Raw genomic sequence first — 25,310 nt, forward strand, 5'->3', positions numbered from 1 at the left:
ACCTAGGTAGTCATATAAAATACTCTAGGTTTATGTTAATAAACTTACTAAATTGTTAGTGGCTGGAGAGATCCATTGCCTGCGCATCCGCGCTTGCACACTGTCAGGCCGAGTGCAAGGCCAATGGCCCCGCCTACAAGAACGGCCACGCCAAGGGTGATCCCTGTGATCGCGCCTGGGCCGAGGCTACGCTTGACCGACGAGCCTCCGCAGTAGTTCTCCAGGGGGAGATCTCCGTCCGCACAACGGAGGCAGAGGACGGCGCCTGACCATGCCTGCGCCTGGCAGAGCCCGCACCCGTGGATGCCTGCCATCCGAAGCCCCTGGGGCGCCGTCTGGTCGCAGGGCACACAGTCCCGGGGGCCTCCGAGGGGCGTCGCCTGGAAGTACCCGTCGGCACAGGCCAGACAGCTGGCTGCCGACGAACAAGCGGCGCACAGAGGGGGGCATGCCAGGCAGCGGTCGCCTGCCAGGTGCCAGCCCCTCTTGCAGGAGGTGCAGACGCCCCCGTCGCAACGGGCGCAGCCGGCCGCGGTGCACGGGCTGCACGAGCCCCCGGAGAGCCCGTAGCCCTCCGCGCAGGCGTGGCACGTGACCCCCGCCCTTGTCAGGTCTGCTGCGCACACGGCACAGTGTGGAATTCCCGTGAAACCGTTCTGACTTGTTGCGTCATCGCACGGGCGGCAATCGGACGGAGCAGAGACAGAGCTCTGCGTCGAGTAGTATCCCTGGCTGCACGCGCTGCATGTAGTGGCAGATGTGCAGCGGAGGCAACCAGGCACGCAGGGGATGCATTCCCTGCCGCTTGTCCAGAAGCCCTCTGCCGGACAGTCGCGGGGGCACAGGAGCATCCCGTCCAGAGTCAGCGCCTTGCGTCCACTCTCGCACGCCAGACAGACGACCGGGCCCACGCGATCAGCGAGGCGGCACCTGCTGGCGCTGGAGTGGGTCGGCCTGACCTCGACGGCGTTCTCGTTGCATCCTGTGCACGCTATGCTTTGCTCCCTACAGAGGCACTGCGGAGGGCAGATCTTAGGGACGCACTCTTCGCCGTTCCAGATGTGCTCTGGGACGCAGCTGGTGCATCTCGTGCTTGTACACGTTGCACAGTTGTCGATCGCACACGGGATGCAGCTGCCGGCGGCCTCGTAGTACGCCACTGGACAGACTGCATGGCAGGTCACCTCTGTCCCGGTCGAGAGCGCCTTGTAGCCCGGGAGACAGTCCTTGCACAGTGCGGGGCCCGCTACCTTCGGAGCCTCACAGAGCCTGCAGCCACTCACTCCCACCCAGCTGTCCCTGCCAGATGTGTCCGAGCAGGCAAGACAGGTTCCCAGGCCAGGCGTGGCGAACGTGCCAAAGTACCCCTCGGCGCACTCTTTGCACCTATCAGCCCCCATACCATCGCACGTCTTGCACGCCGGGTGGCACGCAATGCAGGACGTACTCTGGAGATAGTATCCGGCCCTGCAAGCGGTGCACGTGTTGGGGTCGTCTACGCACGCGCCGCAGTTGGGATCGGAGCAGCGCACGCAGCCCTTGTCTGTCTTGGAAAAGCCTGCCTCGCATGCATTGCACCCGGACGTTGACTCCGTGGTGTCTCCACAAATGCTCGTCCCCGGCGCCCTTCCCTTTGTGTAGCAGGCGCCCTCGAAGAGGAACATCCCGTCTCCGCAGTGCGAGCACACACCCTTGCTGCAGATAAGTCCCTCCTTCGGCTCTGCGCACGTGCCATCCAGGGGAACCTCTCCGTCAATCAGGCAGCGCCCGCAGACGACCTGGCCGTCGACGACCGCTGCATCGCGCTCATCACAGATGCCCGTGCCGGGGTACTCGCCTGCGGAGTAGCAGCCCCCCTGGTAGAGGAAGTAGCTCCCTCGGCACGCGGTGCAGCGGCCCTTCTTGGCGTCCTTTACGCATGGACCGGCAAGTGAGCGAGCTTCTCCAGGATAGAGTGTGCAGATGCCGTCGATCGGCACGTAATCACTCGACGCGCACTGCGAGCACAGAGACCCGTCCATGACTGTGCAGGAGCCCCAACTACAGGCATCCTGCCCCACTCTTTTGCAGGGCTTCGTGCAGTATGCCCCGGCCCCGACGCCTGTCAGCGTGTAGGGCTGAATGCATTCTGTGCAGTACTTCACGTCTATCTCGCAGCTGGCGCAGTTGGAGACGGCGCAGGACATGCACGTCAGCGTCTCCTTATTGTGACGGTAGCCGGGTCTGCACCGCCGACAGGTCCCGGCTTCGCGGCCTGTTCCAAGGACCTCGCAAATCCCACTTCCAGGAGTAGTCGTGATATCATAGCAGCCTCCCTCGTGGAAGAAGTAGTTCTCGGGACATATGACGCATAAACCGCTGGAGCACGAGACACCATCTGGCACATCCTTTGTACACAGGCCATTTATTGGAAACTCTCCTGCAAGATTGCACTGCTTGCAATATGTGCGCCCTCCGACTGTCAGAAGCTCCCTACAAATGCCAGACCCGGGAGTCGCGGCAGGGTCATAGCACCCGCCCATGTAGAGCATGTATCCGCGTAGGCACCCTGTGCAGACACCCTTCCCCTTCTCGCAAACATAGTCTGTGTCATGCCCCGTGCAAGCCCCGTTGATCGGCCACTCGTCATCCAGCGCACACCTGGAACAGTACAGCGAGCCCATCGCCGTACAGCTGCCAGCCTTACAGTTACCAGACTCTGATCCACTGTCGTTGCAGCTTTGGATACACCGCGAGCCGTCCTCGCTAGGAATGTGCTTGTCCTTGCATCGCGTGCAGATGACCCTCTTTGGTGCCTCGCTTGGATAGCACTCTGTGCAGCCGTCAACGCCCGTGTATCCATTTGTTCCACCTGTATCATTACATAGGATGCAGGACTCCTTTGTGGGATCGAGCAGGCCTGTGCTGTAGTACCCGGAGGCACACGATGTGCACACTCCTGCAACCGCTGAGTCGACGGCCACTGCACAAAGCACCGTTCCAGGCGAGCGTCCTATCTCGTAGCACCCCCCGGCGTGCAGGAAGAACCTTGGTCCGCAGCGTGTGCACGACGTGGGGCTTGGTGTGGCAGCGACACATTGCGATCTGATTGCCCTAGTGTCGGTCAGTGCAACGCATGAGCCATCGATCGGGACTTCCCCGTCTTGCTTGCATTGCTTGCAGATAGTGTACGGGCCCAGCGTAGCTTGATGCTGGCTGTCACATATGGCAGTCCCAGCTGCTGCGCCTTTAGCATAGCAGCCCCCATAGTAGAGGAGGTGCGTGTCCTTGCAAGCCGCACACGTCCCGCTGGATGGGGTTGTACGGATGCAAGCGTCGTCATTTGCCTTGCACTTTCCGTCGATGATAACGCTGCTTAATAGCGCACAGCGGCTGCATGCAAGCGTGCCGTTGACATTGCAGTATCCTGCAGCACAGGACGTGGAAAGCAATCCAACGGGGCATTCCTCAATACATATGTTATTCCTCAGTGCAAATCTATCCTTGCAGACCTTACACCCAGTACTATCGCACTTCTTACACCCGGGTGTGCATGCAACACACGAGTTCCCACTGGCATAATACCCATCCTGGCAAGAGGCGCAGGTATTTGCCGCATTGCACGTCAAGCAGTGGAGCACGCTGCAAGCAACACACTTTTCGGCCGCAAGATAAAAGCCGTCTGCGCATCCCGTGCATTTTGCTGCACTATCTTGACACGTCTTGCAGCTCTTATCGCACAGCTGACAGAACTCAGCAGACTCATACATCCCATCCGGACACTTAGTAAAGCATGCAACCGTTGCAGGACTTCCATCCTTGGTTATCTGGAATGACTTAACACCCTGTTTGCACGACTTGCAGATGCCATCCTCCTTGACGGTGCAGTCATCCGAGACCTTGCACTCCCCATCAACGGGCACCTCATCCTTCTGCTTACACTTCGCACAAAACGACCCTGCGCCCGATGTCACGACATCCTGGGCGTCGCAGATGTCCCTCGCCTCGAACGACCCCGCTTCATAGCAGCCACCCTTGTACTTGATGTATCCGTGGGCGCAGTATTTGCAGGTGCCATTAGCTTGTTCATATTGTATGCACACGCCTGCGGCCACTGAAGCACACACGCCGTTGACTGGGCCCTCGGCGTCAGCAGCGCACTGGGAGCAGTAGAACGTGCCCAGGACATCACACTTGTCCTTTCTGCACCTGTGCTCCTTGGGGTCTGCCTCTGCCTCAACGCACGTTTGCACGCACTCCGTTCCCCCATTCATTGGTCTGTAGAACTGCTCGCAGGCAACACAGACCAGGAGTCCGTTGGAAACCTCGCAGCTCTTGCAGTGGGGTATGCCCTTCAGCGTGTCGCTGTTCTCTGTGCACGGAACACACGAGTCGCTGACACTTGAGCGGTCGGGGGGCGGGTAGTATCCATCCTTGCAGGTGCTGCAAATGCCGTCATGCACTCCAAGGTCTTTGCAAACCGTGTTTCCAGGAGCCCTTTCTGCCGAGACGCAGCTCCCAAGCATCAGGAAGTAGTCGCTGCTGCAATAGTAGCACGTGCCAGTGGGGACGCGGTGCAGAGTGCACACCGCAGCCTCTGTGCTGCCGGGCGTAAGGCAGTGTCCATCGACCAGAAGGTCTGTCACGACTCCGCACTGGAAGCAGTATAGCGTGTTGCCTATTAGGTTATGCCTAACGCACGCTTTACTCCCGGGAGGCGCAGCTGGATTGTAGCACCCGCCCATGTAGAGGATGTGGGTCGTCGCACACGACGCACACGTATCATTTTGTTGTGTTTGCGGTGTGCAAACATTACTATTAGTGGAGGTACACCTTCCATCCACGAGATAATCTGACTCTAGCGAACACCTAGAACAATACTTCCCGTTGAGCACGTTGCAGTAGCCCTTCAAACACTTTCCTGTCGCCTTGCTGCTCTCCTCTACTTCTGGACAGGATTCTTCGCATCGATTCTGCTCGTTCAAGATGTACCTATCTGCGCAGTCTGTACAGGTAGCCGGTCCTGCTGCTTTAGGAGGCAGGCATGTATCGCAGTGATCTATTCCAGTATACCCGTTGCTTCCAACTGTATCGTTGCACGCAATGCATGAGTCTATCGCCGTGCTAGCCACCGGGTTCTTGAAGTACGATTTGCCGCACTCCTCACAGACCCCGGCCCCGACCCTGGCGCAGATATCTGAGTGTGATTCCTGCCGCATGCATATTCCCCTGTGCATAAAGTAGCCGGACCCGCATGCAGTGCACTTGCTGCTTGTGCACGTATTTCCGTCAAGTTCTGCTGTGCATGACCCATCGACAGGGTACTCGCCCGCATCATTACACGCTTTGCAATAGGCAGTGCCCTTTTCTACTATCTGACTATCTTGTTTGCAGATCTCGATCACTGGCTGGGTAATCTTATAGCACCCGCCGTAGTATAGCAGGTGGGTTGCGGCGCAGCGAAGGCATGTTCCCGAAGAGGCATTCAGACATATGCGGGCCCGTTCTCCTCCCAACGAGCAAACTCCATCTATGGGGACCTCGTTTGCCTCGCTGCATCTGCTGCAAAAGGTGTTGTCTCGAACCGTGCATCCTCCGTAGATACACTTCCCTGGGCCGATGCCCTCCTCACAGACTTTTTCGCAGACCTTCGACCCCTTTGTGTTGTCCTTGAGGAAGTATCCCGAGTTGCAGCTGGTGCAGGAGGCTGCATCTCCGGAACAGGCCCGGCAGTTGCTAACCTCGCAGACCTTGCATCCGTTGCCCGATGACATGTATCCATCTTCGCACTTGGAACAGGTGCTGGTGCTGTCGTCTTCATCTTTGCAGATAAGCATGCCAGGCATGACACCCTTTCGGTAGCATCCCCCGTTGTATAGAAAGTACCCCGATGCGCAGGATGTGCAGGCGCCATCTTGTGCACTGTGCCCATCTAGGGTGGCTGTGCATATGCCGTCAACAGGACATTCTGCAGATGTGGCGCACCTTGAACAATAAGTGTTGGAAATGGTATTGCAGTGTCCCGTTTTGCACTGTTCCGCCCCCTCAGCCCCTTCATGACAAACCTGCACACAGCTGTTGCCCTTGAGGACATGCCCAGTGGTGCACTTTGTGCAGATAGGCATGGTCCCGCTGGGCTTGGGGCTGCACCTCTCGCAATTTGCGACCCCTACGATTGTGATAGTGGCCACCGGATCGTTGCAGGGCTTGCAGTAGCCGCGCCCCCCGCTGAAAACCTCAAAGTAGACATCCTTTTTGCAGGACAGGCAGCTGTCGGCAGCACCGCTACTGCATGTTTCACAGGACTGGTGGCATGGTGCGCACGTGCTGCCACTGCGGTAGTACTTGTTCCTGCACACTTTGCAGCCACCCGTGCCGTCCAGCTCGTCGCATATGACGTTCCCGGGCGACGTCTCGTTTGAGTAGCAGCCGCCTTTGTAGAGGAAGGCTTTCGCTCCACAGCTTGCACATGTCGTGTCCGTGGGTGTGACCGCAGAGCCCCGGGACGTCACACAGCCCACTGCTGCCACCTCTTGCGCGTCGTACCTCAAACAGACCCCTGAGACAGGCACGAAGCCCGGCTGCGCACATCGGACACAGACCGTACGCTCCTGGACCTCGGAGGTCTCTGCGCACACCTCCTGCCCCAGAGGTTCTGCTACGCTATAGCAGCCTCCCTGAAAGAGCAAATGCCCCTTGGCACAGACACTACAGGTGCCGTTGGGGGGATCGAATGGGGTGCAGATCTTCTTGTCATCTGCAGAGACGCATTTCCCATCAATAAGAAGGTCGCTACTGCTAGCGCACTGAGAGCAGTATCTGTTATTCAGCGCGGTGCACATGCTTGTTTTGCATTTGGTTGCCTGGCTATCGTGCTCATCACATGTCTGCGTACATCTTTTGGCAGTAAGGTCGTACGAGTACTTGCTCACGCATACACTGCAATCCTCTGGTCTTTCGCCTGTGCATGTGGCACAGTTGTCAGCGCAAGCGGTGCACTTACCCTCTTTAATGAAGTACTTTTCTTTACATAGAGTGCAAGTGATCTCGTCGGAGTTTTGAGAGCACTGTGCACAAGCTGTTACTCCACCATCTGCAGCAGAGCACTCCTTACATTCGTTATTCTTGAGAAACCGATCTGACCGGCAACTGAGGCAGGACTGAGCAGTGTTGCTTGTGCACGTGGCGCATGTGGAGTGGCAGGGCTTGCACTGGTGAATGCTGGATGTCGTGTCTAGAAAGAATCCATCTACACACAGCGTGCAGTATCCTGATGTAGCAGTTCTGCATATGCGGTTTCCGGGGCTATAGAGCACGTTATAGCACCCTCCCTCGTGGAGAAAGTAGCTTCCGTCGCGGCAAAGTTCGCACTTCCTGGCAGAGGTACTCAGCGGAGCCCCTACGCTGCCTCCGCAACCAGATGCTACTGCCCTGGGGTCAGTGAGGGGGATGCACACCCCGTTAATAGGCACCTCTCCGGGGATTGCACACTCGGCGCAATATTGCCCGTCCAAAACTTTACAATTGTTTTCTGCACAGATAGCTGTATCTCGATCAGAGCCTGCAGCTTGGATGCATATCGAAAGAGCCGCGCCTATCAGCTCAAGAAAAAGAATCATTGATTCCTTTTAAATTTGCAAATTGCTGGATAATATCACTATTGCAAAAAGCTCTAAGTGATGATCCCAGATAAATCTATGTACATTTATCTCACGCATCTGAATTTAAAAAACTGACCTCTTCATTGGACATATTATTTGAAACCTAATTATTATGAAATGAAACAATATATTCCGGTCTTTAGGCAGCTCGAATATACGAGGATTCCCCATGCCACCGTGCACAGTGGAGCTATCCTTGTACTTTCTTGCCTGGGATAAGGTATATGCGTATTTGCGCTATAGAGATTTACCAATCTTCAATAAGACTGGCAGGCACGAACCGCTCGGTGTGTTTTTCCCTGCCGGACGTCCGTGTCTCATTAAGTACCAAAACGTTGAGCTGGCCGGGGAAAAGCTTGATGCAGAGTGGTCTGCTGCCTGCAAACCCACAGCTAGCTCTCCAAAAATGCTTTTTATATCTGATCATGCAGAGCCAGTCGAGGGCCTGTCTGAGCTTAGCCTTGCTGCGGTCTACTCTGTTGGCGGAGACATCTTTTTTGGTGACAGGAGCTTCCTGATATCTAGATTTGAAGGCTTTTTTCCCATACCAGAGATGTACGCCACATCGGCTGCTCAACTTAGCGGATTTGAATTTATTGTAAAGGACGTTCACCTATATATCTCCAAGGCTCTGCTAATTGCTTTGCATTCGGGCGACTCTGCTGCTTTGAACGCTCTTCCAGAACAGGGTGTTTTGCACCAGATGAGAACGTCCATTCGAGGAATTTCGTCTCTGAGCGCGTCACTTGTGGCATCTGTGGAGCTCCAGGAACAGGAGTACAACGAGAACCTGGAGGCACTTGCTACCCTTATAGTTCCCGAGAGTGTTCAACGTTCTTCCTCCTGTCCCGATTCTGAGTCTAGCTTGTTTACACAATTGGCTAGTTTGCTTGGAGATGTTTTTATGCCGATCTATCTGTTTGATTTCTCTAAGGGAAAGCCACCCTCTGTCGATTCGTCAGAACCCACTTTGCAAGCATACCAGGGAGAAAGGTTCTTCATTTCTCTTGTTGCTGATGTCGAGGTATATAGTAAGCCCAGCAGCTTGACGTGGATTCACAGGACAACAACGCCGTGCTTTTGCGGCACCACTTTACGCTTTTTTCTCGATGACATGTATAAGATAATTCAGTTATTTTTTCAAAAAATTGAGCTACAGCCGGTTATTTATTTATACCCTGCGGCCACAATGAATGATTGCAACGCAGAAATAGACCTTGTTCAGTATTCTTCTAAATCAGGGTTGTTTGGGGCAGTTGTTTTAGTTCCCTTCCTTTGCACGCACGCGTTTCTATCGTCTGCGGAAGCTTGCATTGATGTAGCTGCTAATATCTTTACTTATTGCTTTCTGTCCTGGGCGGTTAGCTCTATTCTCTCATATAGTACGACGCATACCAGAATGAAGAGCTCCCTGACGGATTTCTTCATGCTGTCCCTTTTCTATCAATATAAGTCTTTAATTCTATCGTTTCTAAGCGATTCCGGACTCTGCATGGACGCCTATCATACCTATGACCCACAACTCTTGGAATACACCGCTATCGACAGGCTGATGAAAGATATACATGCACTACGGCAGATGACGTATTACAGATATGATCGGAGGCTTGATCTGCAAATTTATGAGTTCATAATCTCTCTCCACAAGAGCGCGTCTCTTGATCTATACAGCTCTCAGACGTCTAGTAAGTATCTCAGTGACATGGCAAAGCTGCTTGCGTTTTCTTTGAGCCTGGATCTTCCATCCAGTATTCTCACAAACACCTGGGCGCAAGATAACATCATAAAAGAGGTTGAGTGTGCGTTTTTCTCTCCAATCCTGACACGATATGTCGCATTACACGATGGTTCCCATGCACTGCATACCAAGAATCGCACCGCTACGTCCTCTAACTCGCACATGAGCTTCTTGCCGACGGTGATGTTTGTTTGCGGACCAACCGACAAGACCTATGCAACTTACTTTGAACAGCATGCAGATCCAGTACGTTCCATTTTCTCGCGGCCACCTCAATCTGGTTCATCTCAGAACTCCGTTTTTTCTTGCTTAAAGACCTTGCTACTGCTTCCTAGTAATGTCATTGGATTATCTTCCTCATGTCCACAGTTAAGATCTATGAAGGACGTCCTCATGGATACTAAGGACGTCTTTGCGGAGATTGCTACTTACTTGAGTCCGCCGATGACATACACGTTTTCTCTTCTTGAAAATGATCACATCAAGCTTACTACGTACTCTAAGCATGTCATTTTGTCCGCCTCTACCATCTATGCGCAGTTCTATTCTAAGCTATATACTCTTCCACAAGTCACCGTGCAATCTGAGCTACTAAGATTGGCCGAAAGTCTATCAATTATTAATACAATACCCTCGAAATTATCATGTCTTTTCTGCCCCCATTACACGCGAAATGCATTTTTTCTTCAAATCATGACTCCTAAGGCACTTAAATCCCTGCACCAGCAAGAGATGCCTGACGATGGACAAGTCAAGGCCCCAGATGGGATCTTGTGTATTGGCACTGCTGCCCAAGAATGTTCTCAATCCCTCTCCGCAGCGGTTGAGCTGACGAAGATCATCAGCTCCACACACAACCAGGCTAGAGTGCTGGAGCAACTATACACGGGGTCTCACCACGAAGACCGTCATCTGTCTATGTTGACTCACTTTGACTCTAATTTCTCAATACCCTTTTCTAGCCTAAGGCTTTTACTCGACAAGAAGGTTCAAAATGAGCGGCCTATAGTGGTGTTCAAAGCAGAGCTTAACTTAATTTTCAAAAGCATTAGCGCAAGCACCGGTGAGTACTTTTCTACCAGTGGGGCCTCATCTCCGGCACCTCTTACTGACGTTATGTTTGTGCACATCCTCCATCCAGGCTCATTTAGAGACCTTGCTAAAGTCTTCTATGCTAGAGACTTCTCTAATTTGCAATTGAATTCTGGCATTGTAGTGTCCTATCCTTCTACCAACTGCTTTGTCGCACGGCATGCACGAAGCGGTATTCTTGGCATAGTTGAACCTTTTCTGCTGTTTGTCTGCCCCCGTGGTAATCCACCCGATCCATTGCGGCTCGTAGAGGCTTTGAATATGTCTGCCAGAAACGCACATCTGCATTTCCTATACAAAATTGGGGCGGAGCTCTCCCAGATGGGCACCATCAACGCTGATTTAATAGACATCATCATGTCCACTGTGGAGACGCAAGGAATCTTCAGCCAGCTCAGTATCTATTTCCTTGTTATGTCCAAGCTTCTCTTCGTTCTTAGAAGCATTATTTTGAATGAAACCTCATCTGTAACCTCGTCCCTGCGACGGGCAGCAGCCTCTTATCTTTATCTCATTGGTGACCGCGTCTGGTTGATAGACTACCTGACCACCCTTTTACGGATCATCCGACACTATACAGACCAATCTTCTGCTATTGTTGCAGCCGGTATAGTCAAGTCACTACTGCCTATCTTTTGCCGGGTGGACGCAGGCCTCTACCTGCTGCTGCAGCTTTGTATTCGAGGTGTCTGTAGCAAGGAGCGCAAGGCACTGGATACTAATCGTGACGGACTTAGAACTGTGGTATTAACAGACGCAGAGTGCCGCTGCAACTTAGTTTATAATATGGATTTCTGTGCACAAGTCCTGCGCAATGCGGCCATCTTTTCCTACACTAGAGCCACTGGTCCCACGGTGTCATCATTCGACTTGCAGCGCTCCTGTTCGCCAACCTGCTTGTGTGATCTAGATGGGCAGAAGTTGTCGTCTGGCTGTGAGGGCAAGCCAAAAACAGCGTGTACCCTCCGGACCATGCTCGGCATTCGGCAAAAGGTGACAGACCTCATCGATCTGTTGATGAATCCCGCATCGGTACACAGTCTCAGGGTTATAAAGTCTCTCGATGACGTGTCAGAATTGGTACAGTCCGTTTTATTCTATGCAGTAACGCGTATCCGTCTATTTTCTGAAATGGAGTGGCTATTGAAGCTCCCATCCATATGCGAGACCATATATATCTATATAGGTAGGTATTCAGAAGGCACTGATCTCCTGTGCACCCAATCAGATATTGCTAAGTGCCCTGAGCCCATCAGGACGAAGGTCCAAACAATTCACTTTCAAATGCTTGCCAATCTATTATCCATACCGGTAAAGCAACATGCGCTCGTGGTTGTTGAACAAGCTGAACGTAGCTCTTCACCCTATTGGACCACCATGCACCAGCTGCTTTCTCACTTAGTGCATGTCAATGTACCAATTAGCGAGTTCACCCTATCATCTGTGCTGCACCTACTGGTCAAGTTAGGGACAGACCTACACTTAGCTCCACAGTGCCGACAAATGGCACTTCAACTGGCGTACATACTGCTATCACGCACTAACGTTGTAACACCTGTAGCACCAGCTCACTTTTTATACATAAACATTATCATAGGCGCTTTTGGGACTCGCAGGGCGATCCACTCTTTGACGTTTCTGGAATGGACGCTTGAGGTCCAACCCTACATTACGTACTTTATGAATAATTTTGGAGGCTACGCGTTCAACCCCCAGCGGCCCTCTATTCCGCGCATTTTCTCATTCATGGAGCCAGCCTGTCCCGATTGTTTCTTCGGCACATGCACATGTTCATTTCTTTCTGATTCGTTGTACTATAGGAGCGTCAGGGAGATGGCTCATGAACCGTTCCTGAAGAAGATGCTTGCGCTAGGCCAGACGGTCCTTTCTATGATGAACATGCCTATAGCCATTTGCGGGGACATGCGGATATATGAGGACTATGAACAATCATTTACATCACGAATTGAGGAGCTGCGCAAGCCGCGGATTGAAGAGCGAATGGACTTCATAGCAAAAATTATGCGGAGCCCGGAGGAGCCACAGGATGTGGACAACCCGTCGCAGCAAATGCTGACAAGCACGGAGCTGGCCCGAGAAGAGATGCGATTAATTCAAGGATACTGTATGCATTCTCAAGACGGAGAGCTCCGCTTGTTGGCACAGCATGTTCTGAAGCTAATCACCTTGATATTGGGGGACACAATTGCAAAGTATGATGTCCCTGGGACGGGAAAACTTATTCTTCGTGACGCACCCCATAAAAATAAAATGCTGGACAAGTCGGAATTAGTTCTAATACACTTCAGAGACAGATGCATCTGTATGAGATCATATTCCAACCCCTAACATGATTACGTGCAGAGCAGCGTGCAGACTTGGTTGAGAGCATCGCAAATAGTATCATGGAGGCCTATTTTCTTGGTAGAGCTGTCTAACATTGATACAGACCAAGAGATTCTCTTGAACCTCTCACCAAGTGTACTCTGAATCAGCGAAACAGTTCCGTTTATAGTCCTTCTGGTTGGAAGGAACTTTCCAGCGGAGTCCGTCGTGTTCTTGCCCGAGTGATTAGATGTACGTGCTGAGTTTACCACTTTCATGGCAAAGTTTAAAGCGGTATTTAAAGAGAGAATTAGGCTGTGAACCTCAGTACTCATTTCAGCAGGAACATTGGCTATGCATGCGTTGATAAGGAACAATTTCCCGTAAAGTTTGCAGACTCCGGCACGCAAAACAATTTGAGAAGACGCTGTCTCTGATGCTCCCTTCCCTGGCTTACCACTTAGGATTGCCGTATCAGGCAGGTACTCCTTCGTTTGATTGAAGACGTTATCAAGATAGGTTTGTAATGTGCCTAAGAGCTCGGTGCAGTATTTTGTAAGCACTTCCTTTGCTTGGTGAGTATCTGCAAAATGGTATATTATTTTTGCCAACACAAACGACTTAATCATATCTTCAGATATCCTAGAGACGCTAAGAATAAGATTATCTCTGTCCTTGTTTCCTAGTAAGTCTATCATATCTGTAAGTTCGGTGCTTGTCACTGTCGCAACTATTTTTTTACACTGAGCCATGCTTATCCTTTTAGGCACAACACCTTTCGCTAACTTATCAGCTACTCCTTCTAGGGTTAAAGCGGTGGAACGCCCCATGATTTGGGCTAGACTGTTGAACGCTGTACTCTGCAAGAGAATGCACAGCACTTCTGGAGCAACTACTATCTGTGCAATGATATCAGCAATGAGCTGGGAGTCGCTGGCGAAAGAAATATGAGCCAAAAGCTGCACTACGTGCATAGCAAAGTCTGCTACTCCTGCTGAGACCTTTTTAGGGGTTTTTAGGAAGTTCAGTTCTTTCAGAAGAAACAAAATCTGATGGCATACCGTGGAGGCGAGCTTGGTTCCTGCCTGCTTATCTGTTGGAGTGCTTGCATGGGTGAGTTGTCGGGTCACGGCTATGGCAGAAGGTTCCATCTGAAGTATGTCCAGCACATCCATTGACCCTGCGCCTGCAAGCACTATTAGTGCAATGTGGTCTAAAACGATATTAGGCGATTTGATGCGAGTCCCGTCTGTCAGCTTCTTCAGCTGTAGCTCGATAATGAACTTTGTTCTCTCCATGAGGATATCCTTAATGGATTGCAAAACCTTCTCGTCTGCCGAGGGGGTTGTCTTAGATTGGCAGTGGGCTAGAATAGAGTGCGCAAGGGAAATACAGCGAGCCAACGCTAAGAGATAGTCTATTGACATGTACGCACTTATGCTAAACAGAGAGTGCTCATTGGTGGAGGACACTACCTTTAGTATTTTGGGTAACTTTAACCCAGTGCTTGTTGCATTCATAGTCATTGTAGACGATGATGCCACTGAAGTCATCTGAGCTGTGAATGCAGTATCAGCAAGGAAGCCTCCAGGTGCTCCAAACTCAATACCGAACGTTGACCTGGTTAACCTGGTGATTGCAGGAAGTAGCGTCGCGTTGCAATCATTGAGCGTCTGAGTGGTGAACAAGAGCACAGTGATAAGGTCTATTACATATCTTGATACCAAGGGAGTGGAGCCCACAGCTATTGTTCCCATAGCCTCGGACTGAAATGCAACCATGAAAAGGTCTAATGCGTCACGACCGTTCATCCCACTAAGAGACACCAGCAACTCGCGTAGTGGTCTATTCACCACCTGGTTAACCTCTGGGTAAGGGCGTGTTTGGAGGTTGTACATAAGATCCTGCACAGATAAGAACGCCAGAAGAAGGCTCTGGGCAGAGAGTCTAACGGCGCCACAGGAAGGGCTGTCTGGTGCAGAGAGCGTGTTATCGCATCCTGTATCCAAAAAGGGCTTTATGAGGAAGTAATATATGTAATGAGACTTTTCTTTTCCAGCAATGAGGAGACATCCAAGAGCGTAGTGATAAGAATTGTAACACAAAAGAGGCTTCAGCACACGGTCGAAGATAGTCTTAGTGTTTGCGCTATTCTTTAGGCACAATCGTAGCGCCACACGCAGTAGTCGGGGGTATGCATATATGACTTGAAAATCTCCCGAAAATGGCGTTACAACCTCTTTGTTGATGTGCTTGGCCTGAGTCTCAAAGGCTAGTGCAGAGATTCCCGGTGTTTGTGGGGTCTTTTTATAGCTATAGAACACTAGAATCCGCACCACTGAACTAAGATAAGACAAGAGATTAGAGTCTAGGACATAGTCGTTCAATATACCGTACAGGAGGAACCAAGCAAATAAGCACAGCGGCTGGAGGCGACACGGTGCGGGCAAGAATGCACGTTTATCCATTCCTGCCTTCCTTGTTGATCCGTCAGGGCCATTTGCAAGGATCTCCTTGAAAGACTTATCCCAATCTTTTGTTAGAGTATTAGTGGATTCCTTGATTGTGGAGCAAAAGGGAGCCACCTCGATAACGTGTTTGTATTCCAACAACAGCTGCTGAAGGGGAGCTCCTGGAATACCTAGTAAGTCTGCGGGCAAGTCAGCGGTTGAGGATGTATTTGTGAACTGGCTAGCCTCTGCTGCTGTTATCTGATACAATATGTTGAGTCTCTCAAACGTTGCCAATGTCGCAGAGACCAAGCGAGGGTTCCTTTGCATAAAGGAAAAGAAGGTCTGTTGCGGAGATGAGAGCACTTGAAAGTAACGTACAAGAAAAAGCGTGGTCCTGGAAGAGGTGCCATAGATCGTCTTTCCAGAGGCACACAGGTGGGAGAAAACGTCAAAGCTTGCGTTCAAAAGACAAATAAATACGTCTGTAAGAAGGGGCGAAAGAGTGTCTGAATGCCTGATCAACCCAGAAACTTGCTGCCAAAAGACGTAGGAGAGCTTGTTTATCATTCGAACAAGATGGTTATTCAGCTGATGATCAGAAGAAGCACCCTCCAGCATGGCGCTAATAAGGCAGCTCAAGCACCTTAGAGCAATCATGCGCGCAGGAAGAAGCACATCGCCTTCAGAGGGTGGACGCTGCGTAGCCAGGAACACCCTGTGCTCCAAAAGAAGAACAATCAACAAGTCTAGCAGTGCCTCTAGGGGGCTACCTGGGCAGTCCACTGATTCATCCGTGCACAAAAAGCTCCGCGTGAGAGAAGGATTGAGTAGGCAAACGGTTAGTTTTCCTACCGTTAAATTTTCTATGAGTTTGTGCCCAAAAACCAATACTATATGGGTAAAGGATTGCAAAGAAAAAACAAGCCTATCGACATCGACCGGAGAGTTGGATTGCATGGATAAATGTGTGAGACCATCTGTCTTTTCCAAATCGACATCTAAATTAAGACGTGTCTCGCTCAGTCTAAAGGCCGCATGCAACAGGTAGAGAGACCCATCAAGCGAATCAACTAGAAGCGAGATGATCTTAAAGTATGACGACTGGGTATCAACCGCATCCTGCCTAGCCATTGTACCTACCATTTCATATATCAAAATGTCAAATGCATCAGGTATAGAGTGCATTTCTATGCATCTCTGTAGAACGTCATACATTAGCACAAGTGCAGCTCCGCGCGGCTGCCGTAACTCCTCCATAAGATGGACACTATATTCTTCGGCTAAGCCAGGCAATTGTCGACAAAATAGAAGGGAGAAAAGAAAAGCCAACACATCCTCCATGACAGGAGAGGGCGAATCACTTTGGCTATAGATGCTCTCACATACGTCAAAAAGGAGCTGAGTAGGGCGACACAAGCTCAACTGCTTAAACCTGGCTTCTATTGCTGATGAGGTAGACTCAGTATGGTGCACCGACTTGTCTGAACCCGGTGAATCAACAGACCTTGGGTGGGATAGAAGCAGATACCCAGCAAAATCTAAATATAGTGAAAGAAATGTGCTATTGAATGCATCGACTGTTATCTGTGGCTGTTCCACGCCGTCAGTTGGCGGTGTGGACCAAATTGTGCAATTGACGTCTGATGAACCGAAAAATGCACTTCTCAGCAGAAGAAGCTTCTCGTGGTTGTCCTTGGGAAGTGATGTAACGAAGTTAATAAATAGTGGGCTGAATCGTTCAAAGCTTTGGAAAAGGCCAAAGAACAGTAGGTGGATGTGAAGAAGAAAGTAAAGCCGATGAGCACTGTTGAAGCCTGAAGTCGTGAAGGCCGCATTTCCAAACGAGCAGTACGCAGCCAGTATTTCCAAAAGCGTACTCCTATCCTCGGATTCTGCCTCCAGAACTTTGAGGCAGACCACGTAAAAGAGCAAATAGAGCGTGTCAATTGGTACGGGATCTGCCTCTGTTTGCCAGTTATCCTCTTGAAAGTTCGGTATTATTGCACCGATAGCCTTCTTGACGCACTGCAACAGGTCGTTATATTGGTTGAACAAAACATTGTGCTGTTGTGTCCAGTACTGGCTCTCCGTTAACAGGACCCACAAGAGGTGCCGTGTCGCCGGTTCTGTACAAACGACGAGTAACTTATTAGCTAATACAAATGTATCTTTGGAACAATTGAGCGAAGCTTTTGTTACGAAACTACTTACTAGGAGAGAGGCTCCGCTAAAAAGAAGGCTAGCGACTAATTCTACGGCAACCATTGCAAGGTTGCTTCCTACATTGTAAATCTTATCTCCTAATGTGTCCAGAACCGAGTGCGTAAGCTCGAGAGGTGCTTGTACTGACGCTATGAGACGGGGAAGATAGGAGAGGTATACCTCTAATCGCTGAGCAAACCGGAGATCCGTATGCCTACGTGTAAAGACTATCTGAGCGTACATGGGTCCCACATGATGGAGAATAAGACCATCGGCACCAGATTCATCCGGTTTATCAGTAGTGAATTTGAGCTTAAGTGATGGCCATCCGTGAGAGCTTGTTACACAGAGGGAGCGATAAAGCATAACGGTAATATTTGAGGTGGCAGTAAAAAGCTCTGTGAACGCGGCTCCAAGTTTAGAATACGGAGACACAGTCAAGATATATGGAAGAACACACATCAGTGCATCTATGTATATGGTGGATACGACTGTAGCTTCTTGCAATAGGGGAGCTAGCAGTTGCAGCACCCCTGTTAAGCGAAGAGGAAGAAAAGTGGCCAGTGCGGTAAGCATACCAGGAGACCCGGCATCCATCGCTGTCAAGTACTGTTCGGCACAGCAGAAAAATAGAAGTGCGTTATAAGCATAGCAACTCAAAAGACAATCTGGAACCTCGTCGATAAGATATTTATGGCAGCGGGCTCGAACCCCGGCATCATCTATACTGAGGTGAGTAGTGCACGCAAAGAAAAATACGTAATTAGTACACAGATCCTCCAACTTGCGGCAGTCGGTGTCACTCATCGCATTGGGATCTGAAAGATACTCAATGGAATAGGCTGCAGGGTCATATAAAAGGCTATCTATGTGCAGTAACCGGGGAAGGATATCAAATAACGCCTTCACAAGCACCATGTCACTATTAGCCAATAGTAAGCGTGAAGCAGTAGCTTTCAACCTAAGCAAATCTATAGCGCATTGTGCGGGAGGCTGCAGATTGAGAAGACATGATTGCTCAGGGATAGAGGAGGACGCATCTTCCTTTGAAAGATATCGTGAAAGGAGCAGAAAGGCGTTGGTGCGCTCAAGAGTGGTCGCCTGTTCAAAAGCAATCACGTCAAGGATGGCTGACATGACCGCCTTGCAGCAGAGGGGGTCCTTCATCCACGAAATGACAAGGTCGAACGTACGAGCAGACAGGGGGTCAGTTTCGACCATTTGTACAGAGCAAAGCGAGATTATAATGGAAAAGAACATGGAGGAAAATGCCTTCTTATCCATCCTCTCGTACACAGTCTGGATAATGTCTAGAAGGGCTTCTCGTGTCTGTATCTTTGAGAGCGGCATAAAGTCCAAGAGAGGTTGCAGCAGTACATGCGCCGTCCGACTCAAGCCATCTGGTGATTGTAACGTAAGAAGCAGCTGAATTATTTCCATGCAACAGGCGTGCACTCCTGTCTGCAAATGTGGCAGGAGTCCGTAAGACAGCTTCTGGGAAACCGCGACAGGAGAATACAATTCGTCAAACTGGTCGGCACGCTGGACAAGCTCAAGAGTTTTCTGGAAAGCTCTGGCACAGTCCGACCAATCCCTTGCTGTATTGTCGACTTGACTGAGCATATTCAAGATGCTATTGGTCAACCCAATAGCGACCTTAGCCATTGCAAAAACTAAAAAACCTTTCGGTACTCTCTTTCGACACTCTCTCTCGGCGCCCTTGGTCTAGATATCGAAAATGCCAAATCACAGTGTTGTAAGCACCGAAACTCTATCGGAGCATCAAGTCTTCGTCATGAGTGATGCATCTTGCTGCTCCACCATGAGCACAAAGCCACAGGATCGCTCGGACATCGGTCTTTTCGTGGTGAAAAACACAATCAAAGCCATTGAGCCGTCCCATAAAGGCACCACAAGCGTGACAGTCAATAATATGCCAGTCCTTAGATCCGATGGCCAACACTCTGCAAACCCTAAGCAAAAGAAGAATCAACCGACTCTCCTGACAGTTTATGGGTTTGCCACTAACGACAGGAAGTTCAACTATCTCCTGAAATTGAGACAGGCCTCTAACGGTGGCGTTGTTGAGCCTGTGCTGGTTTCTGAGCGACTCTCGCTGCCAGTGGATCAGTGTCTTACGGTCCACGACCAAGTCAAGAAGCTTAAGGTGTCTGTGCTTGGCCTGCTAGAAAGATATGAAAGGGTTATCTACACGGGTAAAGAGAAGATGGGAAAGCACTTCGATTACACCGTTTTCGTTACTGATCAAAACTCGCGACTTCGTGAGCTCTTCTGGTTGGACTTTACTCGCGAGAGGGTGCTGACAAGTCATACAATAGAGAGCGTGTTTCTGGAATACGATCGTTGCCAGGAGGAATTCACACGCCTCAACACGAAATACACCAACCTACTGGCTGAGTATAATAAGGTGGATGCTGAGATTAAGGCCTTTGAAAAGATGAACGATGTCAGCCTGTTGTCATGTTCTCTGGCCAAGTACGTCAATGTGCAGAACCTTGACGATTTCTTTACCACTGACTATCTCACGTGTTGTCTTATCGTAGTGCCAAAGACAGGCGTTAATGAATTTCTTGCTGAGTATGCTGCTCTCGGCTGTGAGGATGCTGATGGGGCGAAGAAGAAAGGAAGGCCTGATCAACCAACAGTAACACCAACCCTTCCACTTGATGGGGACAGTGCAGTGTTGGGCGTTGTTCCAGGGTCTGCTCGTAGGCTGAAGGATGACTCCACACACGCTCTCTTCTCGGTTATTCTCTTCAAGAAAGACCAGCAACGCTGTCTAGATTACTTCCGAGAGAAGAAGTGGATTGTTAGGGAGTACATTCCCGAAGAAGCAGACGCTGGTTCGGAAGGAAGATTGGCGACCCTAACGCACGTGAAGGCTGACCGTGAGAAGGCCTTTCAACAGCACATTGAAAGTACTCTTGCTGCCTGTTTGGCACTTGCCATTGACACCTCTATTCTAGAGCTGTATATAGAGGCCCAGCTTCGCTTTGGCGCAGACTTCCAAATGCTCATGTTCATGAGCAGCGGAGTAACCAGGAAAGGGCTCAAACAAATTGTCAACTATTCGTTCAATGAGCTGTTGAACGGGTGCGACCAGAGGGTCTATGACGTGGATGTTGAAGCTGAGAATCCCTATCTACCGTTTGTGCTCTGCTCTACCAAATTGGCAGATGAAGCAGCCATTAAGGCTAAGTGAACGTTTTGATGCCGCCCATCTGTTTGTGATTAGATTTCTGCAGTTTGCTTCTACGGTTCTGGTTGCGGAGTCAACAGAGTGAATTCACCGTAAACTCAGTATCTGCCTCAGTACCTGCCCGCATGCAGGTGTATGAAGTCTGTGAACTGTGCTAAGCTTATCGTGTCTAGACCTCCTGCATATTGGTATAGTCCGACTAATAATTCTTCAGTCACATCATCTAAACCTAACATAGTGGCGTTGTGCTGAAATGCTGAAACAAATTCTGAGAGAGTCAAGGTACTCTTCGGGAAGACCGTCTGCAGCGCAGAGGCAAGATCTTCAGGTGAAGGAGGTTCATTGTTAACCGTGCGAAGCAGTTCCTTCATCGCATCAGAGAATTCTCTGTATGTAAGCCCATCCTTGTCTTGAAAGCCCAGTTGTAACAAGAAGTCCTGTATGGGCGGGTGTCCAACAAGGGAAATAACGGCCAAAATGAACCCGTCTTCACTTATGTATCCAGTCTTAGCATACTTCCCGAAAAGCTCTCCAATTTGTAAAGCAGAGCTCATTAAGAAGCCAACCAAGAAAAATTAGTTGCTTGGCTGTTTATTTGTGGAATTTCGGCTGAGAAGTGCGTGATAGTTCCGTGAATTCACGACACAACTTCATTCAATCAGAGAGTGGGCCGTATTAGAAGATAGGCGATGGATGACTAAACATCAAAAATGGAAACTTTTCGTGATGATGTTATGAAGGCTAAGAAGGAGCTGACAGAGGCGAGGAATAGGCTGTACTGGCAAAATACTATCTTAGATGTTTCCACCATTGTTTTCCAGAAGGTTTTCTCGAAGTCCTCGTTCAACCGGCCTCCAACATCTGCAGAACTTAAACTATGCCGGAACGCAGCCTCCCTTTATGTAGAGACCTCCAGAATAGTTGCTAGTTCGATTTCTGAGCTGTTCACAGGCCGGAGGTAAGGAGGTAAGGCGAGGAAGTAAATAAGCAGGGTAAGAGTTAATGCACCTACGGACTTGTCTTACGGCTGGAACCACTGTTCTCGAGAATCTGCGTGGGAAGAATAGTATCCTGCTGAGCACAAGCAATGGAGTGGCTTTGTTGGGAGACGGCGTATCATTGTTTGAAGCCAGCTGGGATCCAGATGGGCGAAGGGATATTCGTCTCACACGCATGCCTGTAGCAGAGCACTATGGCATGTCCAATGGCGTGGCAACACTTGTGCCAACACTACGTGTGGAGGTGGTCTCCATAGAGGACAACAAGTTGTCTCCGCTTCAATTGCTTCAGAACCTTTCGGAAGCGCCATTAGCAGAGACAGAAACTATCCAGATCATAGATAGCGAGTCTGACGTTGCTGGAGAGAACCGTTTCACTGTGGTGGTCACCGGGCCACCCATCCTTCCCGTTCTTGGATGCGTCCTGCAGCACAAGAAGAACTTGTGGATAGCTCTTTACAGAAAAGGCTTTCATTGCCTTCACTTGTTTCGTTATTCCAAGTGTGAAGCATCCAAGAGTCAGGGTGAGAGTGGACTTGCACTGGTTCCTTTTGACCCTTCTACCTTGACGCTCCCAGCACCTATACACGGCTTGGCGCCACTGCACAATTTTGGCGCCTTTATTATTGCTACGTGTGAGAGATCGTCATCAACACTCTATATGAAGCCCAACACATCCTTTGAGGTGAACATTCATAGCTGTCTTCTCCCAAATGGTGACGCAGACAAGGAATTGGCACCAAAAAAAGTCTCAAGCACAACTCTCTCGACCTGCGAAAGTATCGCTGCTGACCATGCACACCAAGCATTCTCACTGATCACACAATTTGCTACGGATCCCAATCTTTCTGCCCAGGAAAAGACCTCTTTAATTACAGCAATGTCTAGTGTTTATGACTCAGCGTTGAGGGCTGCCTGTGCTGGCAGACAAGTCCTGGACGCCCAGTTAAAATGTTATCCAGAGAACTTTGGTTCAACGCCATTAGAAGGCACGACTATGCCTTTGTAAACGCTAATTTAGATAAGTTCAAGCGTGTTCGTGATGATCTAGGCTTTACAGGGCTTATGTACGCTGCTTGGACAAATGACATGGAGATGGTGAGACTGCTTGCAGATGACGAGCTCAACCTTAGCAACGGCCAGGGAAACACTGCTACTATAATTGCAGCCCTTAATGGGAGCGTTGATGCCTGTCAGTATCTTCTAACGCGAGAAACTATTGGGCTCAATGAGTTTGGGCACACGCCTCTCACATTAGCTGCAGCCGAGGGAGTCACGGCTACGATACCTGTGCTCCTTCCTTACTACGGAACCATGAAGGATGCAAACGGCTGGACGCCTCTGGATCACGCCGCAAGTAACGGACACATAGATGCAGTCAAGCTTCTCATTGCCGATCTTTCCCCACGCATTCTCTCCTTGGATTCAGCTATAGAGCATGCCATGCTTTCGGGAAACAAGCATGTTGTGGAGCTTCTAGCGCTTTGCAAAGACACTGTAACTAGTTCTCCTTGCATTACATGTAACTACTATCGAACTCTTTGGGTCTCACAACTATCTGCTCCAACCTCTCGTAAAGATGAAGAAAAAGCACCCTTGGGAGACCAACCGTCTGGTCATGGACCGTTGCATACAGAGTGCCTCGATATATCTCTAGCAAGGATGGAGTGGAGCCACGTTTCTCAGATATGTAGCGAAAGGTTAGCAAGTGTCCGCAGCACTCGTAAAGGTCTAGCTACCCTCGACCGATACCTCTCTGCTCTACTTGCCCTTTGGGGCTCTTCTGGGCCCGAAGCCCCACTCTACCAACCAGACTCTTCCCTTCACGGCATAACGCCCTTGATGGTAGCAGCATCCAGTGGACGTGCAGATCTAGTAGAAACTCTCATTACCGAATATCTAGGTAAGAGGAATAGCCAAGGGCTGACGGCTCTCATGATAGCTGCCCGGAGAGGGCATCTAGACTGCGTGAAGTTGCTCGTTCCAGAGGCAAAAAAGGTAGACATTGACGGCTATACCGCTCTCATGCATGCTGTCATGGCAAACGCAATGAGTGTGGTTGACTATCTTGCTGATTATGAATGTGGCATTCGCTGTCCTGATGGAAACACGGCATTGCTGCTTGCAGCAAAGTTAGGTCACCCCAGAGTTCCTCCGTCACTGATTAAAGCAGAGGCAAAGATAAAAGATACTGATGGTAACGTTGCCCTCATATACGCTGCTTTAGATAGAAACAAGCCGTTGATATCTCTGCTCTGTGAAGCAGAAGCAGGCATCTCTAACTATATGGGGCTCACAGCGCTCATGGCAGCTGCATATACAAACGATTGCGATACAATATTGTTGACTCTGTCGACTGGGAAGAAAAAAAGGATGCATGGAGGATTTACTGCCCTGATGATTGCTGCCTGTCTTAACAACAGAGAGGCAGTCGAAGCCCTCGTAGGCCACGAGGCATTCTGTGTTACGGACACTCACTTTAGCGCTCTATTACTGGCCGTTGTATGCGGTTCGGTGGACGCGTCCAGGACTCTTGGACTTGTTGAGATGACCATACTGTCTCCTCATGGTCACAACGCGGTGACGCTTAGCGCTAACGGTCCATGTGGCTCTATAATATCGGATATATGTGATGGGATCAAGAACTCTGCTTAAAGAGACTGCGAACCAATTTTTTCTTCTCCGCTGGGTCAATTGGGTGCCTGGCGTCTTCATACCCACCGGGTGGTATGCGACTACTATATTGTGGCGAGTCTCCATGAAAATCGGATCCCATTGAGGCGGTCAGGCCATGCCTGTCACAGTACTGCTTCAAGTGGAGGATGTTCTTCTGGGTATGGCTAGGGTGATAAACCTCAAGATGCTTCATTCCGCTTTGAACAGCCTCCTCAAGGACCTTGACGGTAGCATCCCAATCATACTTAAGACAAGCATGAGCAAGGACAGGGACTCCTCCCAGCTGAATTGCTCTTGTAATAGCGTACCGAAGAGGAAGCATTTCCTTTTTAAGTGATTCTATCGGCTCTTTTGCCAGATATTTATCAAATGACTCTCTTACCGTTGTGCAGTAGCCCTTGTGAATTAGGTAATTTGCAATGTGTGGTCTCCCAATGGTCCCGTCTGCTGTACTGGTCTTTTGGTTTATCCTATTGAGGGTGCAAAACTCGTCCCACGAGAGATCAAGGCCGTAGGTTGATGAGAGAACTTCGAGGCAAAGCTTTGCTCTTTCAATCCTTTTCTCGCGCAATAGAGATAGTTCTGTTTCTAGTTCCTTGAGGCCTGCAATGTCAGCCATGGTAGGGGGGTCTTGCTTGGTTAGGGAGAGGCGCTTGAAGGCCCTTTCGGTTCCCATTGCAAATCGCGGGAAATAAACGAGCAAGTGGGACTCTTTGCCGAGGAGGTTCTCCGTGGTGATCTCGACTCCGGGAAGGAAGACTAGGTCTGGAAGATTGAGGGCCTCGAGGCGGAAGTACGCCTGCAGTGTGTCGTGGTCTGTGAGCGCGCAAAGGGCCGTATCGTTGGAGTATGCCATCTCGAGAACGGTCTCCGGAGGGTGCTCCCCGTCGGAGAGCTGCGTGTGCATGTGCAGGTCGATATGCATTTAAACGCCTGCAGACTATCCATATAAATATAATGCGCATC

General features: G+C 50.2%; 9 protein-coding genes across 9 annotated transcripts; 5 read left to right on the plus strand and 4 right to left on the minus strand.

Moving 5' to 3' along the window:
- Nucleotides 1–47: 47 nt before the first annotated feature.
- GL50803_00113416 (High cysteine membrane protein TMK-like) lies at nucleotides 48–7,598 on the minus strand (the record flags this gene model as incomplete). The annotated part of the gene is made up of 1 exon (XM_001708178.2): nucleotides 48–7,598. The coding sequence occupies one exon, from the start codon at nucleotides 7,596–7,598 to the stop codon at nucleotides 48–50; it is 7,551 nt and encodes a 2,516-aa protein (XP_001708230.2).
- Nucleotides 7,599–7,809: 211 nt separating this feature from the next.
- GL50803_0087112 (uncharacterized protein) lies at nucleotides 7,810–12,819 on the plus strand (the record flags this gene model as incomplete). The annotated part of the gene is made up of 1 exon (XM_038046379.1): nucleotides 7,810–12,819. One exon carries the CDS (start codon nucleotides 7,810–7,812, stop codon nucleotides 12,817–12,819), a length of 5,010 nt encoding a protein of 1,669 aa, XP_037901693.1.
- A 5-nt stretch (nucleotides 12,820–12,824) lies between these two features.
- On the minus strand, nucleotides 12,825–19,115 carry GL50803_0087056 (uncharacterized protein; the record flags this gene model as incomplete). The annotated part of the gene is made up of 1 exon (XM_038046378.1): nucleotides 12,825–19,115. The coding sequence occupies one exon, from the start codon at nucleotides 19,113–19,115 to the stop codon at nucleotides 12,825–12,827; it is 6,291 nt and encodes a 2,096-aa protein (XP_037901694.1).
- A 73-nt stretch (nucleotides 19,116–19,188) lies between these two features.
- On the plus strand, nucleotides 19,189–20,673 carry GL50803_0087058 (Vacuolar ATP synthase subunit C; the record flags this gene model as incomplete). The annotated part of the gene is made up of 1 exon (XM_001708175.1): nucleotides 19,189–20,673. The coding sequence occupies one exon, from the start codon at nucleotides 19,189–19,191 to the stop codon at nucleotides 20,671–20,673; it is 1,485 nt and encodes a 494-aa protein (XP_001708227.1).
- Nucleotides 20,674–20,780: 107 nt separating this feature from the next.
- GL50803_0012921 (uncharacterized protein) lies at nucleotides 20,781–21,224 on the minus strand (the record flags this gene model as incomplete). Its single annotated transcript, XM_001708174.1, has 1 exon — nucleotides 20,781–21,224. The coding sequence occupies one exon, from the start codon at nucleotides 21,222–21,224 to the stop codon at nucleotides 20,781–20,783; it is 444 nt and encodes a 147-aa protein (XP_001708226.1).
- Nucleotides 21,225–21,380: 156 nt separating this feature from the next.
- On the plus strand, nucleotides 21,381–21,632 carry GL50803_0061303 (uncharacterized protein; the record flags this gene model as incomplete). Its single annotated transcript, XM_038046265.1, has 1 exon — nucleotides 21,381–21,632. One exon carries the CDS (start codon nucleotides 21,381–21,383, stop codon nucleotides 21,630–21,632), a length of 252 nt encoding a protein of 83 aa, XP_037901695.1.
- Nucleotides 21,633–21,672: 40 nt separating this feature from the next.
- On the plus strand, nucleotides 21,673–22,677 carry GL50803_0016875 (uncharacterized protein; the record flags this gene model as incomplete). The annotated part of the gene is made up of 1 exon (XM_038045889.1): nucleotides 21,673–22,677. The coding sequence occupies one exon, from the start codon at nucleotides 21,673–21,675 to the stop codon at nucleotides 22,675–22,677; it is 1,005 nt and encodes a 334-aa protein (XP_037901696.1).
- On the plus strand, nucleotides 22,620–24,323 carry GL50803_008928 (Ankyrin repeat protein 1; the record flags this gene model as incomplete). Its single annotated transcript, XM_001708172.1, has 1 exon — nucleotides 22,620–24,323. One exon carries the CDS (start codon nucleotides 22,620–22,622, stop codon nucleotides 24,321–24,323), a length of 1,704 nt encoding a protein of 567 aa, XP_001708224.1.
- On the minus strand, nucleotides 24,307–25,269 carry GL50803_008929 (Metal-dependent phosphoesterases, putative; the record flags this gene model as incomplete). Its single annotated transcript, XM_001708171.1, has 1 exon — nucleotides 24,307–25,269. The coding sequence occupies one exon, from the start codon at nucleotides 25,267–25,269 to the stop codon at nucleotides 24,307–24,309; it is 963 nt and encodes a 320-aa protein (XP_001708223.1).
- Between the last annotated feature and the right edge of the window lie 41 nt (nucleotides 25,270–25,310).

The sequence above is a fragment of the Giardia intestinalis genome, chromosome 2 (assembly GCF_000002435.2).
Source record: "Giardia intestinalis strain WB C6 chromosome 2, whole genome shotgun sequence".
Lineage (NCBI taxonomy): Eukaryota > Fornicata > Diplomonadida > Hexamitidae > Giardia > Giardia duodenalis.